Here is a 16453-nt window from a genome sequence, read left to right as displayed (position 1 = left end):
TTACTCCGCGCAGTAAGCCTTGGTCTACACTACGGGGTTAGGTTGAATTTAGCTGCATTAGATCGATTTAAAAATGAATGTGTCCAACTAACCAATCCCATTCCGTCGACCTAAAGGGCTCTTAAAATAGACTTCTGAACACCTTTGCTGGATCGAATTTGGGGTAGTGCGTATGCAAATCGATGTATTGGCCTCCAGGAGCTATCCCATAGTGACCGCTCTGGACAGCACTTTGAACACCGACGCACTAGCCAGGTACACAGGAAAAGCCTCAGGAACTTTTGAATTTCATTTCCTGTTTGGTCAGAGTGGCGAACTCAGCAGCACAGGTGACCATGCAGTCCCCCTACACTCCCGCTACCATCTCCGTCCTTGAGGTTATCGTAGATTAGAAGGTGAAAAAAAACCACACTTGCGATAACATGTTTTCCGAGCTCATGCAGTCCTCCCACACTGATAGGGCACAGCTTAATGCGCAGAGGCATTTAGTGGCAGAGGCCAGGAAAGAATTAAGTGAGCACGAAGAGCCGAGGCAGGATGAGATACTGAGGCTAATGGGGGAGCAGACAGACATGATGAAGCATCTGTTGGAGCTGCAGGAAAGCCAGCAAGAGCACAGACCACCGCTGCATCCACTGTATAATCGCCTACCCTTCTCCCCATGTTCCATAGCCTCCTCCCCCAGATGCCCAAGAACGCACGGGGGTGGGGTGGGTCTGGGCACCCAGCCACTCCACTCCAGAGAATGGCTCAAGCAACAGAAGGCTGTCATTCAAACAGTTTGATATTTAGTGTGGCTACAATAAGCAATGTGGCCTTGTCCTTCCCTCCTCCCCCACCCGGGCTACCTTGTCGTTCTCATTTTTTTAATTAATAAAGAATGAATGCCTGGTTTCAAAACAATAGTTACTTTATTTCGAAGGGGGGAGAATGGTTGATTTACAGGGAATTAAAATCAACAAAGGGGGTGGGTTTGCATCAAGGAGAAACACACACAACTGTCACACCGAAGCCTGGCCAGTCATGAAACTGGTTTTCAAAGCCTCTCTGATGTGCAGTGCACCTTGCTGTGCTCTTCTAATCATCCTGGTGTCTGGCGCAAAACAATTGTCTGCCATTGCTTTCATGGAGGGAGGGGCGACTGACGACGTACCCAAAACCACCCGCGACAATATTTTTGCCCCATCAGGCATTGGGAGCTTAACCCAGATTTCCAATGGGCAGCGGAGACTGCAGGAACTGTGCAATAGCTACCCACAATGCACCGCTCTGTAAGTCGATGCTAGCCACGGTAGTGAGGATGCACTCTGCTGACTTAATGCACTTAGTGTGGACATACACAATTGACTGTATTAAATCATTTTCTAAAAATCAACTTCTATAAAATCAACCTAATTTAGTAGTGTAGACATGCACTAAGACTTGTGGGATCAGGCTCTGATTTTATCATAGGCCTAAGCAGTTATGCATAGGTGAACTTCTATGTCTGTGAGAAACTGCTTGCATGATTGGGTGCCCTATTGAATAGTCTTTGTTCTGTACCAAGGTAATTGACACAAGCTTATTATTAGTAGGGGTAATAAGGCTTGAAGAAATCACTTGTTAACCACCTCTCCTCCCACTCACGCATGCTTATGCAAATTCCAAACTACACACGCCTCAGCTTTAAAATTGTCATATGTAAATTGAGAACTTTTCTTACAAAAACCACCTACTAGATATTGATTTATTTCCTTTTTTATCTACCAAGATCGGAATGATTTTTCCTTCTGCATCTTTGGTATCATCTGTGAGCACCAGTTACAAGTTTGCCAATTTTCTCTCCAGGCGCACGTGTACTAGCAGTTCAGTGGAGGTTTGTATCCCAGCCATATCAACTTAGCGACTATGGACGTGCCCTAAGCAAGAGCAGAAGTTACTCAAGAATCAGCATCTCCAGTATGGTATTGATGTCATGTGACCAGAACAACCTTGCTAGCTCAGTGCATGAATATATTTAGGTTGGCATAAATCCACCGTTTCCTGTTACATGCGCTGCTTCTGTAAGGCCACATCAGTAATCAGTTTAATGAGCTGCCTATTCACCTATAGTTATTTTAATAAATATTTATTACTGCAATAAAAGTATATATACATATATTGTCTCCTCTTCTGCAGAACAATATGATCTGACTAGAATATGACTAGCAACACGTGCTTTGAGATTCTTATATAATAAGGAGTTTCCATAGTGTAATATTATATGGGACCTCAAGACCCTGTCTTTATCCCACTCCTCCAGGGTCCATGGCTTCTAAAACTTTGCTATAGACTCTGTAGAAGATACCTCTCCCAGATCACATTCTGATTCCTCTATCTTCCTGTTTTCACTCGTGCCTCCTCTTGTCTCTCGGTAAAGCAGATTACTTTGGTTCATCAAGAATAGATTTTTAAATGTTCCAAATGATGTAGCCCCAGAGGCAGAGGAGAAGGCTGTATACTAATATAACCCAAGCAGTATGGCTCTCTATCCCTTCTTTTAGTTGACATTCCACCTAAAGAGATTTGCGTCTGCTGTAACCTTGAACCTATTTTTTTTAGCTCAGGCACTATAAGCTCATACTTTTAGATCCAGAAGTCCTAACTGAATGCCTGCTGCAGCCAACCTTCCCAGGGCATATAGATCCCACTTGTAATCATCATTCCTGGATCACGTAATGGCAGCAGGGATTGAAATCATTCATGACATCTGGATTGAAAAGCAGGTGATTCTGCTGCCTGAGCTAAAGCTCAACGGTTGCAGCAGATAAGCTTCTGTATGTGATCTAGTCACCAGAAGGTGACAGAAACACACTATTTGCTTGGATTACAATAAGCACATTTTAGTTAAATTTGCAGAGATCTCCATGTCTTTCACTTCCTCAGGCAGCTTCAGAAAAGGGACAACCCTGTGTCCATGACTGAAGCAAAAATCAGGAATAGGCCCCAGAGAAAGAAATGTTTACACCTCATTAAAAAACAAAGGACAGAAATTATGCACACAAACACAGGTTTCAACCATCAATATCTGATTCCTAATAAAGACAGGATGTTCAACTGTTTACTCTTCAGCCGTCTGAAATTTCCACTAAGCTTACAGGTAGAATATGGCAGCAATGGATTTGGGTAGAAGAAGCGTCTCCTGAAAAGGTCTGCTTTAGGCAGATGTACATATGACTAGCAAGAAAGGGATCAGAAGCAAAGAACAGCCTCATTATACAAGCAGGAGGTAAGATTGGCAACTGGGTGAAGAGCAGGAACTAAGTTGAGCAGTGGTGGGCAACCTGCAGCCAGTGGGCTGCATGAAGCCTGTCATAAACAGATAGTTAAGGGTTAAGGTCTCTTTTACCTGTAAAGGGTTAACATGCAGTACCTGATGACCACCTGACCAGAGGATCAATCAGAGACAAGATAATTTCAAATCTCTGTGGAGGGAAGCCTTTGTCTGTGTTCTTTGTTAGAGTGTTCTCTTTTTGGATCTAAGAGAGGCCAGACATGTCTCCAAGTTCTCCTGGAGTAGTTCCTACTATTCAATAGTGAGTATTAATTAGAAAGGCGGATTAGTCTTATTTGATTTCTACATTTGCAATTGTGTGTTTGCTGAAGGAAATTCTTTATTTCTGTTTGCTGTTACTTTGCTTTTACTGAGAAAGAAAGGAGGGGGGATTCTCTCCAGAGATTGATAAGTTTAGACCCTGTATTTTTGCATCTTGGGTTACAGAGACAAGTTACTTTCTTTTTATTCTTTAATAAATCTTTTCTGTTAAGAACTTGGTTGATCTTTCTTTGGGTGGATTCTCAGGGAAAGGGAAAGAGGGAGGCATCCCTCTGTAGTTGGATCCCGGTATCTCTCTTAGGAAAAGGGAGAGGGGAGGAAGAAGGGGGGAATGGTTTATTTCTCCTAGGTGTAAGAACTCCATGGATTTGGGGCTCTTGGGATCCCCAAGGATTTTGGGGAAGGACTGTGTCCCAATACACGTACCTTATTGGGTGGTGGCAGCTTTTACCAGATCTAAACTAGGATTTTAGTTTAGGGGAGCCAAGGCAGGTCCCCATTTTGGAACCCAACAGCTCTAAGTGGGGGTGAGACCTATGACAAAGCCAATCAGGGTAATCTGATTGCGGGCTGCGAGACATTTTGCTGATGTTGACTGTCCGCAGGCACGCCCCCCCCGTAACTCCCAGTGGCCACGGTTCACCGTTCCCAGCCAACAGAGGCTGCGGGAAGCAGCAGCCAGCATGTCCCTGCGGCCCGCAGCTTCCATTGGCCGGGAATGGCAAACCGCGGCCACTGGGAGCTACGGGGGACCGTGCCTGCGGACGGTCAACATCAGCAAAATGTCTCGCGGTCTACAATCAGATTACCCTGACGGGCCGCAGGTTGCCCACCACTGAAGTAGAGGGTCCATGCAGCAAGCACAGGCTAATGAGATGGCTCCAAGTATTTCACGGAGATCATAGATTCCGTGACTTTCCGGGACCTCTGGTGCAGCTGACCGCACGGCTGCTTGAGCAGCACCAACAGGGACCCAGGTGGCTACCCTTGCCCCCCACCCCCGAGGAACTAAGATTTAGTCAGGGATATTTATAGTACAAGTCATGGACAGGTCTCGGGCCATTAATTTTTGTTTATTACCCGTGACCTATCTGTGACTCTTAATAAAAATACCCATGACTAAACTGCAGCCTTACTAATGAATATATCACTTTGCTTTGCTAACTAGCTACTCTCCGAATGAGTCAATTTATGATTTTGATATTTGATGCTCTTAATGGGCAGGTCCCAGACTCTCTCTTCTATGATCATGACCTCCAGAGACAATTCCAAGGGATAAATGAGTTCGAATACATGGATGAGATTAGCAACACATCAAAAATTCTGGAAATTGAGGTAGAGGAGCGTAAAAGCATATTTAGCAATACCAAAATGTTTTGTGAATTTAAGTTTTGCCAAATTGTTTTGCCCAAAAACTAGAAATTTTCAGAAAACATCCAAATACTTTGGCATGTTTGAAATGAAACATTTAGTTCAAAACAAAATTGTTTTAGAAACTGCCTTCAGTATTAACAATTCAAAAATATTTGAAAAAATGCTTGAAATCAAAATGAAATGTTTTGTTTTGAAATTTCTGTTCAATCTGAAATAATTTTTTTAATTCACCAAAATTTAAAAAAAATTAAATTTGACCCAAAACACTTTTCAATTTTTTAAAATGGCCAATGAACTTTATCTCTCTCTCTCTATATATATATATGCACAGCTCTAACTTAGACCATTTTGCATTTACATAATCTAAGACTGATACTACTCACAAGCATATAAGGAAATCTAGATAGTTAAGCCATGCATATGGAAAGCTGAAAGTATGAGAATCATATCCAACGCAGAGAAGAAGGGTAGAGCACAAAAAAACAGAAGATGACTCCAAGTTGAGGCAGCCATAAAAGCATTCCAAGAGATAATAGCTCCCTTCCCCTCACACACACCAAGGGGAAAACTGGTATTGTTATGAAGAGGGATAATAGGTGAGGAGACAGAAAACATTATTTGCTTCAAGTGGTGCTTACTCTCCCTCTTCAGAACTGAAAGATTCTGTTCTTACTTCATATTAGAAGCTACAGCAAATGTACAGGATTCAGCACATCACGTGCTCAGGAAGTAAGACTACAGAGCAAAGTGGGTAGAGCTTATGTTTACATTGGGAAGTGTGATAGTAGTCTTCCCTCCTCCTTCCAGGTAGGCAGAATCATAGCATAACAATGCTGCTTTTATTCTAGAAGGCAGAAGAGGACTGATATTCTATCTTTAAATTACTCTTAGAAGTACTACTAAATTTAACTCAAATCCAGTTCCATAAACCTCCAGAAGTTTCACTGTACCTTCCTATATAATATGAAACCTCAGTCAACATTCTGCCTAAAGGTGTCATGGCAGGTATGGAAAATAGGCAACGTACTCTAGAGTTGTCCAACAGTTTGTATCATTCAGGAATGTGCTTTTAACATTCTCTTGTCTTGGACCCATAATCCATAGTTCTATCTGATGATGTGACCATTTGCAATATACAAAGAAATAAATAGCTAGAAATAGAATTCCCATGTTTCCAAACAAAGATGGATGCAAAAATATATTTGATCTTATACCAAGTGGAACTTGAAGCCTATTGTAAAAGGTAGTCAACATTTAAATTTTAATTTAAAAATCTAGAGAACTGAACTATATTGTAGCAAATTTGATCTTGTAGCAATTTTTTTAAACATGTAACTACTCAAATTATAAAGCTACAAAGACGGTTAAAAGTACCCAATTTTATTCAACTCATTTTGTATTGCAAATTCCCAGAATTAGCTCTTTGAGAAAAGGTACATAATATATTTATCTTCTCCTCTCAAATGAAAATTTGATATCCTCCCTCAGAACTGTCTTCAGTAGAAGCCGGAGTCTTGAGTAGCCCAGTTAGGTGCCTAAAAATATATATAAAACAAAAAATTAAGGATCAGCAGGAAAAGAGAAAGCCGTTTGTTTACATGAGCCACTGAAATGTTAACATATACTACATTGTTATTTGTAATAACTTATTTAAATAACCTATTCATAAAGTTAAATGACTGTTTCTGTAAATTCCACCCAACAGGAATCAGTTTAATAATTAGTCGTCAAGTCATAATACATGGATAAATGAACTGCTTAAACATTGGTTTCAAAAAGGCAGGAAATGGAAAGTGTTTTTGAACAGTGCTGAAGTGTCTCAAAGTAACAAATAATTTGGCACTATTTACAAAATTGTGTTACTTGACCTTCACACGATTTTCTACAGTATTAAACAAATCTACCTTAGTTTGTCAGAATGGTCGCTTCAGTATATTTTCAGCCTTAGTGACAAATGCCAATTAAAATTTAAACATTTTGTATTTTTTTAGTTTTAGTAGGAATTTTAGAAAAATCTGTTTATCTATGGGTTTTCTCCAGAACATAACCATATCATGTAAGAATGTCCCAAGTAAATTAAAATCAATATAGCATGATCCCTGGTGGACCTCATCGAGTCTTCTGCTTTTCTCTCTTCCTTCAACATAAGAGACTTGGGAGCATAGACACTGGCTTCCTCCTTTCCCCAGGGGTGCTCAAGGAAGTTTTTGGAAAGTGTAGGGGGACAATTTCCTGGTGCAAGTGCTGGAGGAACCAACTAGGGGCAGAGCTCTACTTGACCTGCTGCTTACAAACCGGGAAGAATTAGTAGGGGAAGCAAAAGTGAATGAGAACCTGGCGGGCAGTGACCATGAGATGGTCAAGGATCCTGACACAAGGAAGAAAGGAGAACAGCAGAATATGGACCCTGGACTTCAGAAAAGCAGACTATGAGTCCCTCAGGAAACTGATGGGCAGGATCCCCTGGGAGAATAACATGAGGGGGAAAGGAGTCCAGGAGAGCTGGCTGTATTTTAAAGAATCCTTATTGAGGTTGCAGGAACAAACCATCCTGATGTGTAGAAAGAATAGTAACTATGGCAGGCGACCAGCTTGGCTTAACAGTGAAATCCTTGCTCATTTTAAACACAAAAAAGTGGAGGCTTGGACAAATGACCAGAGAGGAGTATAAAAATATTGCTTAGACATGCAGGAGTGAAATCAGGAAGGCCAAATTGAGTTGCAGCTAGCAAGAGATGTTAAGAGTAACAAGAAGGGTTTCTTCAGGTATGTTAGCAACAAGAAGAAAGTCAAGGAAACTCAATGCTTTTTTTGCCTCTGTCTTCACAAACAAGGTCAGCTCCCAGACTGCTGCACTGGGCAGCACAGCATGGGGAGGAGGTGACCAGCCCTCTGTGGAGAAAGAAGTGGTTCAGGACTATTTAGAAAAGCTGGACGAGCACAAGTCCATTGGACAGGATGCGCTGCATCTGACAGTGCTAAAGGAGTTGGTGGATGTGATTGCAGAGCCATTGACCATTATTTTTGACATAAGTTCCCGGATGACTGGAAAAAGGCTAATGTAGTGCATCTTTAAAAAAGGGAAGGAGGAGGATGCGGGGAACTACTGGCCAGTCAGCCTCACCTCAGTCCCTGGAAAAATAATGGAATGTCTTCAAGGAATCAATTCTGAAACACTTAGAGGAGAGGAAAGTAATCAGGAACAGTCAGCATGGATTCACCAAGGGCAAGTCATGCCTGACTAACCTAATTCCCTTCTATGACGAGATAACTGGCTCTGTGGATGAGGGGAAAGCAGTGGACGTGTTATTCCTTGACTTTAGCAAAGCTTTTGATACGGTCTCCCACAGTATTCTTGACGGAAAGTTAAACAAGTATGGGCTGGATAAATGGACTATAAGGTGGACAGAAAGCTGGCTAGATCATCGGGCTCAACAGGTAGTGATCAATGGCTCCTCGTCTAGTTGGCAGCCATTATCGAGTGGAGTGCCCCGAGGGTTGGTCCTGGGGCTGGTTTTGTTCAATATCTTCATTAATGATCTAGAGGATGGTGTGGAGTGCACCCTCAGCAAGTTTGCAGAAGATACTAAACTGGGAGAAGTGGTTGATACGCTGGAGGGTAGAGATAGGATACAGAGGGACCTAGACAAATTAGAGGATTGGCCAAAAGAAATCTGATGAAGTTCAACAAAGACAAGTGCAGAGTCCTGCACTTAGGACGGAAGAATCCCATGCACCGCTACAGACTAGGGACTGAATGGCTAGGCAGCAGTTCTGCAGAAAAAGACCTACGGGTTACAGTGGACAAGAAAATGGATATGAGTCAACACTATGCCCTTGTTGCCAAGAAGGCAAACGGCATTTTGGGGTGTATAAGTAGAGGCATTGCCAGCAGATCGAGGGACGTGATCATTCCCCTCTATTCGACATTGGTGAGGCCTCATCTAGAGTACTGTGTCCAGTTTTGGGCCCCACACTACAAGAAGGATGTGGAAAAATTGGAAAGAGTCCAGCGGAGGGCAACAAAAATGATTAGGGGGCTGGAGGACATGACTTATGAGGAGAGGCTGAGGGAACTGGAATTATTTAGTCTGCAGAAGAAAAGAATGAGGGAGGAGATTTGATAGCTGCTTTCAACTACCTGAAAGGGGGTTCCAAAGAGGATGGATCAAGACTGTTCTCAGTGGTAGCAGATGAAAGAACAAGGAGTAATGGTATCAAGTTGCAGTGGTGGGAAGGGGCGGTAGGTTGGATATCAGGAAAACCTTTTTCACTAGGAGGGTGGTGAAGCACTGGAATGGCTTACCTAGGGAGGTGGTAAAAAACTCCTTCCTTAGAGGTTTTTAAAGTCAGGCTTGACAAAGCCCTGGCTTGGATGATTTAGTTGGGGATTGGTCCTGCTTTGAGCAGAGCATTGGACTAGATGACCTTCTGAGATCCCTTCCAACCCTGATATTCTATGATTCTAACCCCCCACTCAGCCCAAGGCCCCACCCCTACACCACCCCTTCCCCCAAGGCCCCACACCCGCCAACTGACTGCAGTGGGTGGGAGGTGCTGGGAGGGAGGAGGAGGAGTTGATCGGCAGGGCCACTGGCAGGAGGCAGGGAAGGGAGAATGGGAAGAAAGCTGGTTGCCAGTGGATGTTAGGCATCCGCTACAATTTCCACGTTTTAACGTCAGTCTCATTTTTTCTTCAGGTGCATGGTTGCCCACAGATTAAGGGAGGTTTGTAGTCCAACCATATCAATTTAGGGTATGTCTACAAACTGCAGTCTGACACCTGTGGCTGGCCCGCAACAGCTGACTTAACCCTCCCACCTTGCAAGGTCGTTAGGCACGGGCTCCAACCCGAGTCTGGACTTCTATACTGCAAATAAGCAGACCCGTAGCCTGAGCCTGAATCAGCTAGCATGGGCCAGCTGTGGGTTTTTAATTGTAGTGTAGACATACTTTGAGTGACTTAAGTGTCCACCAAGCAAAAGCAGGAGTTACTAAAGAATTGGCATCTCCAGTATGGTAGCAAATAGTATCACACAACCAGGATGACCTTGCTATTTAAGTTAGCATAAATCCACCCATGTTAGATAGATGCTTCTGTAATGCCACATCAGGAATCAATTTAATGCCTATTCCCCTATAACGTACAAGAGGGCATTGTTAAATGAGGACGAGAACCAAAACAGAGAATGGAAAGAAGGATATGGAATTATGTGAGGGGTGAAAGGAAGAGCTAGAAGAATAAAGTAGGGATAAAAGAGATGAAAGAAAGCAGGAACTATTGCCCACTTGTAAACTCATGGCAACAAAATAAATTCTTTTCAATTTAATTCCAGTGCCACAGAGCAGTTAAAAATGTCCCTGAGGGAGTGAGAAGCAAAGATTATACAGTGTGTGTTTAGTAGCAATAACAAAAGTCTGTAGTCTTCTCTCCAAGTTAAATGAGGATATGGAAATACAGACACATGTAACTGGTACTTACCTCAGCCCTACTGCTCTGGTTCAGTTTTTTCTCAGTGTTCATAGCCAGCATCTGACTCCGGAAAGACAGGCTTTTAGTCTTTTCTATCACTTGTTGGTAGGGTGAGACTGCATTGTTACCCATAACTACATGGCCCTAGAAATTAAATGGAAAAAAACAGCTCATGAGGGATCATACTTTAATTTACCAAATATGCAAAAACATTTAACCACTCCAAAGTGGTAAGAATTGCCAAAATTAAGGTTGTACACAACTAACTCTGCCCCAATGCACACATGTTCAAGTGGAGAGTATTTCTCAGATCCAAAGCAGTCGTCATACAATTGTCTAAATCATTTTTTTTGTTCTTGTATACTTACACTAGAGAGTTGTACAATTCACTGCTTATGTAGGCCAAGTTCATTGCACACATCAGATACTACTTACACCATTCCATTCTACCCACAAGCTCTTTTGTCTCACTCTCACCCATCCCCCTCTATTTCAGAGCTGCAGGCATGGGAGTAGATGTACGTGGGGAAGGGAGAAATGGAGAGCGTGTCCCTTCCATGGAGAGAAAGGTTTGCAAGGAGTCGCCAAAATAGAAGGAAATAAGGAGGTAGGCCAAAGAGCTCTGGGCCAGCTTTTCAAATCCTCAGCACCCATCATAATTGTGACCAGATTATCAAAAGACCTCAGCTCCCATTTAGGCACCCAAAGAAGGGCCAGATTTTCAAAATCACTCAGCATCCAGAAGCTTCTTAGTGGGATTGTGACATCAAAGGCAAATCAGCCAATCAGCCTGAGTTTAGTGGAAATCCGCTTTTCCGGTTTTTACCAAAAAATCAAAAAGGCTTGATACCCATTGATATCAAATTCTGGAACTGATCAGATATGTTTTACACAAATTATCACATTACAACAGATAAACAGAGAAATACCATTAAGTGCAGGACCTCACTTGACCAACTATTTTAAAATTTCACTCATAGTCCAGTTAACTATAAAGGATTAAACAATATTATACTCACAGAGGCTTGTATCTAAAATTACAAAAAAAATAAAATGTATGATTTGCAACTGAAACTATGTAACTTTAACCATACCATGACAGACAGGCTTAACTCCTGCTCTCAAACTAGTATTAATGACATTTATACCTGTTACAACAACAGCTATCTGTGCAGTGCCAAAATGGGGTAAAAGAAGAACACCATACTTCAGAATCAATAGAATAAAAAATATGTAAGGATATATTAGTATTACAAATACTGCTAGCAACTAGTATGAAAGAAAATTAGGATTAAACAAACCAAGCTGGACTCTTCTACACAATGAAGTATAAAACTTACCAATTTTGAATCTAACTTGGCATCCAGTCTTGCATTTCGAATTAGATTGACAATCCATCGCTCAGCTTCTTCAGGGGTCATATTTAGTTTATCTGCCAGCATACTGATGAAAGGAAAAACACAAACTGCTCTCAAAAGACAGAAAAAATCACCACCTCTCAAGTTACAGTGTAATACTTGTCCTGTCAAGCACCGTGGGTCACTTAATAGTGATCAGGTAAGCTGACAATTTCAGTAACAAAAAGAAGTTGCAAATTAGCTAAAACATTTATCATGTGCTAAATTGTGTGTGTTTGGGAAGCACGTTTTCATTTGACTTTGAAATAATTTCATATACCACAGGTTTTGAAATAGAAGTGTAGTCATAACTTTCTACAGCATGCACAAGAAATTACACAAAATCTAAACAGGCGTATACTCAACCAGACGCAAGCACAGTCCTATGAATTAAACTATACTATTTTACATGTCTGTCTCTAGATAATTAATTTTCAGCATACTGGCATGCTATCTAAGATTTTTTATTTTTATGTGGACACCAACTGGATCCAATTTATGAAATAGTGTGGAATATATTATTGTGTAGAACTAAGAAATGCTAGAACAGATTTTTTTTTTTTAAACTTTTAGCCATGCATCTTCCTCTCAATGGCACAAAAGTTGGAGCAGATCAAAGGCTGAATTTTCACCAGCTGCCTATGGCCCCAAAGAGCCTTATTAGCAGCTGGGGACTGCTATAGACTAGAGATGCTCTGGCCACATTGTTATGCCAGTTGCAGGGGAAGGGTAGTGTAGGAGCTACAGCAGGTCTATGGCATATAAGCAACCTGTTACCAGGTAAATCAGTTTTGCGGCAACTCCGTCCCATAGAATGATCCAAACACACCTAAGAAGATGGCTCATAGTATGCAAAACTAACCATCAAATTATAGCCACGTTCTTAATGAAGAGGGCCTCTTCTTCAGGAGCCAATCAGCACACAGTAGCCAAGAGTGTGAACCTGAACAATTTGAAAACCTTGATTGGCTTGTGAGGTTTCTGGTTGACAGCAATCAAATATTGCATATGACAGAGTGTGCATGATGCAAAAATAATCTGAACAGTAAGTTCAATAAAAATACAGAAATGCCTACCACCAACCCTGCTTCCTCAAAGAAATAAAATAAAGATTTTTAACTGATTAAGACACATGCAGGGCTAAGACTCCCTTGCTTTATGGTTCCCTCACTCATACCATTCAGGACACAGTCAGTTGTAGAACTAGAAATAAATACACAGAAAAAATTTATAGCAGACTGCCCCATACAACCAACTCAACACTTAGTGACATGCTACAATTACTGCCATCACATTCACTGTAAGTTGAAAGCCCCTAAGTTTGACACTTTAGAAGCCAAGAATGATACATGCTATAATAAATAATTTAATATACTATTCAAAATCTGATTTTACATTTCACACGCTTAGTCATCCAAATGTCACTTCATAAGTGGAAAAGGTTCAATGTTGATGAACAGTTACAAAATTTTATTATATCATGACTATATATTCCAGAAACCAAAGGTATTAAATAAGATTAGGCGCCTAAGCAATCTCACCACAACATAAAACGGCAACTAACACTATAAAGAGACCATCTGAGCTGCTTTTCCTTTTCTTGAAGGCTGCCTGGATTTAAATACAGTTTAGATAATTGGTTCAGGGAAGTGTTTCACATTAACTCAATTAGCAATAAAGCACCACACAGCTGGCAGTTCACTTTGATGTGCTGTGTCATGACACTTGTTCCTGAACTTCAGAGGGTTTCTGATATAGAAGATTTGTGACAATTACATCACCCTCTTGAGGATGATACACTTTATGCCCAGATTTCTTGCAATTTCTCATTCTTCAAGGAAAAACGCAAGTGGGGATGTGTGTCATTTTATTTAATGGAACAGGCGCTGTTTTGACCAGCCATAATTCCTACAGCTGGTGTTTCCTGTGGCTTTCCAATAAACCCCCTGCATTTCCTGCTGGAGCTTGACTCATTTTGAAGGCTTATAAATCTCGTGCTTCTATCAGTTTCCAGACTTGCCTAATGTCTGTTGCTTTTACCTGATGCTTCTGACCTAAAAGCAAACGGTAACAAAGTTATAGAACAGGGCCCCTCCTTGTTGTTTTACCACTTCCTGTTGCAAGCAATTCATCTTTTAATTGCCAAAAGAGTAGTCAGTAACTTTTTATGCAAGACAGTTAATAGAACTCACACTAAACATATTAATTTAAGCACAAAAGAAAAAGACAAACATGATGGCATTCACTTTTGACATGCAGTGTTCACAAAACTTGAGGGTAAAATATGCCGTATATTAAGTAACTTACTTTGGGCCACAGTAATATAATTTATTTTTATTTAAAAAAAGCTTCTGCTGTGGAACAGATCATCAATTCACACTGACTAGGTATATGCAATGCAGATTACCAAATAGTTCAAGTTAGCAAATAACTAAAATAAAATGTCAAGGATAATGCATCACAAAGAACTTTTTTTGTAAGTATTTGGATGGATATACTGTAGCATAGTTTAAAAGTTAGTGACATTTAGCAATGAAACCTCACTATAGCTCATATTCTGCAGACTGGAAATAACTATTAAAAATGGCACCACCACTCTAGCCACTTTTTAGCGAAGATCTAATAGCAAATAGAATTTAAAAGATTGTACTGCATAAGGCCCTGATTCAGGAGAGCACTTAACTTCAAGCACATGCTGAAGTCTTTTCCTGAATCATGATCTATATGGCAAGCAAACTGTGTGTACTTATTGTAATACAAGTTTCCTTATAAGGTCTCTTCTAGTCTTGGAATGACTATTTCTTTGGAATCTCAGTCACTGTCCTAATAGAGCAAGCAAACAACCACACTTCAATGAAATCAGGATATTTGTGCTTAAAAATAAAAAACAACACACTTCAGACCTTATCTACTACAATTTGACACTGTTCTTTTAAGAGACCAGTGCTCTTAACATGTGCTAGCTATCTCAGGTTTTTCTATAGCTCCCATATGCATAGTATTTAACCTATAATTTGCATTTTGCAATTCATACAATAGGTGGATTTTGCAAAAATACTGAAACAAAAACCTTTTAAAATTTGTCAATATCCAGCCTTACCCTGCTCTAAGTGCTGGTGTCAACAATAGTCAAAGGAAGTGGTTTAAGGCATATAAGATTGTACATTTTCCAATTTTTAAACAGTATACACCAAAGAGTAAAAAAATATTTTAAGACAAGCTCTGAGAGATTTTTCCAGTATCTTAATGACACCTCAATATTTACATTCCTCAGGTAAGGTCCAGGCTTTTCAATGGAGTCTCCTGATTGATGATACATTCTGTCTGTAGCTGGCTTTATTCAGAGCAGGTGTTGTCTATCTACAGTAGGCCTACCTGCCAAAGGTCCAAAACAAGATTTTGTTTTTTTGGACTTACATGCTCAATGTTGTTCTTACACTACTTATTTGAGACATTTACAAAATATATCTGATGTTGTCTTTTTGTTGTTGAAATATATTTGAAGGTCACATTTAAAAATTAAAGGTCAAAATGACATGTTCTTTTGAAGCCTGCTCCTAAATGCAAAAAGTTTTCTTTAAAACACTAGCTTCAAAGTGTGCGTTAATGAGGAAGATGCAGGAAAAAGTTCCATTTCAAAAATGAAATGTATATGATTACAAATCAATTGATTTTCCATTAACTGCATTATGATAATAGAAAATGCATCTGACTGCAGAATGGCTGCTAAAAACATCTAATTAGCCCAAGTCATTTTTAAGTTTTATATCACATTGCACTTCTAACCTTGTCCACAGGCATTTTACATTGAGCATTTTCAAATGTGATGTAAATTTGTAGTTAATATTCTAGTTTACAGCTTTGCTAGCATCTGGCTCAGCAGCCTCTAAGAGAAAACAATTTACAAGTTGTTCCTAAATAAACGTCTTAAGAAACCACAGTAAGTTAAATTCAGTGTTCTTAAAACATGCATACAATTCAAGCAAACAAGAAAATTTGCTAACAAAACCATAAGTTCAAACTGAATTTTTATTTAATAATTTCTCAAGCCAAAAGCACAGACTTCCTGCCCAGTGGGCACACACCTCAGCAGCAGTTGCAAATGCTCATTGTAAAAGGAGTGATCACTGTGAAAGACTAAGCATATTTTTAAACGTAAACTTGAAAATTAAGATTAGCAAAAGAGGTCGGTTTTATGGCTTTCCTGAATGTACAGCAAGAGCCAATAATTCAATGGTAACTGCAGAGAATAAAGGTGAAATGAAACTAAACTACTGACAACAATACACCTTGCTCAATAAAAGTGCCCAGAGATTCAAAGGGGGTCTTTTTCTTGATGCGATCAACTGAATTAATCCACAATTATACAGCCATCCCTGCTCTAATAAAAAGTAGAACTGAAATGAAGGTGGGTTCTCATTTTTAAAAGTTATCATTTTTAGGTTATCATTTTTAAAAGTGCCCACAGTTGCAAGTGCTAATAAAGTTATTATAGTAAGTAACCTAATACTTAGGAAACAAATTTATACTCTCTGTATCTTTTGTATTTCAAACAAAAACTAACTTGTGCATCTCTCTAGCTAAAACAGCTTCAAGATCATTTTGGCTAATTCAAGCATCTTACAACCTCATCTC

The 16453-nt window shown here is 40.2% G+C and overlaps 1 protein-coding gene across 1 annotated transcript in view; it reads right to left on the bottom strand.

Annotated features, from left to right (window-relative positions):
* Positions 1-6307: 6307 nt before the first annotated feature.
* EIF3E (eukaryotic translation initiation factor 3 subunit E) overlaps positions 6308-16453 on the bottom strand; it is a 57814-nt gene continuing 47668 nt past the window's right edge. The window contains exons 11-13 of the mRNA XM_045006754.1: positions 11762-11864; positions 10431-10565; positions 6308-6483 (exon numbers count right to left, since the gene is read on the bottom strand). Coding sequence (XP_044862689.1) covers positions 6445-6483; positions 10431-10565; positions 11762-11864 — 277 coding nt within the window. The 3' untranslated portion in view covers positions 6308-6444. The remainder of the gene's footprint in view (positions 6484-10430; positions 10566-11761; positions 11865-16453) is intronic.

This window comes from Mauremys mutica, chromosome 2 (assembly GCF_020497125.1).
Source record: "Mauremys mutica isolate MM-2020 ecotype Southern chromosome 2, ASM2049712v1, whole genome shotgun sequence".
NCBI lineage: Eukaryota > Metazoa > Chordata > Testudines > Geoemydidae > Mauremys > Mauremys mutica.
This window is presented reverse-complemented; position numbering and strand designations above follow the sequence as displayed.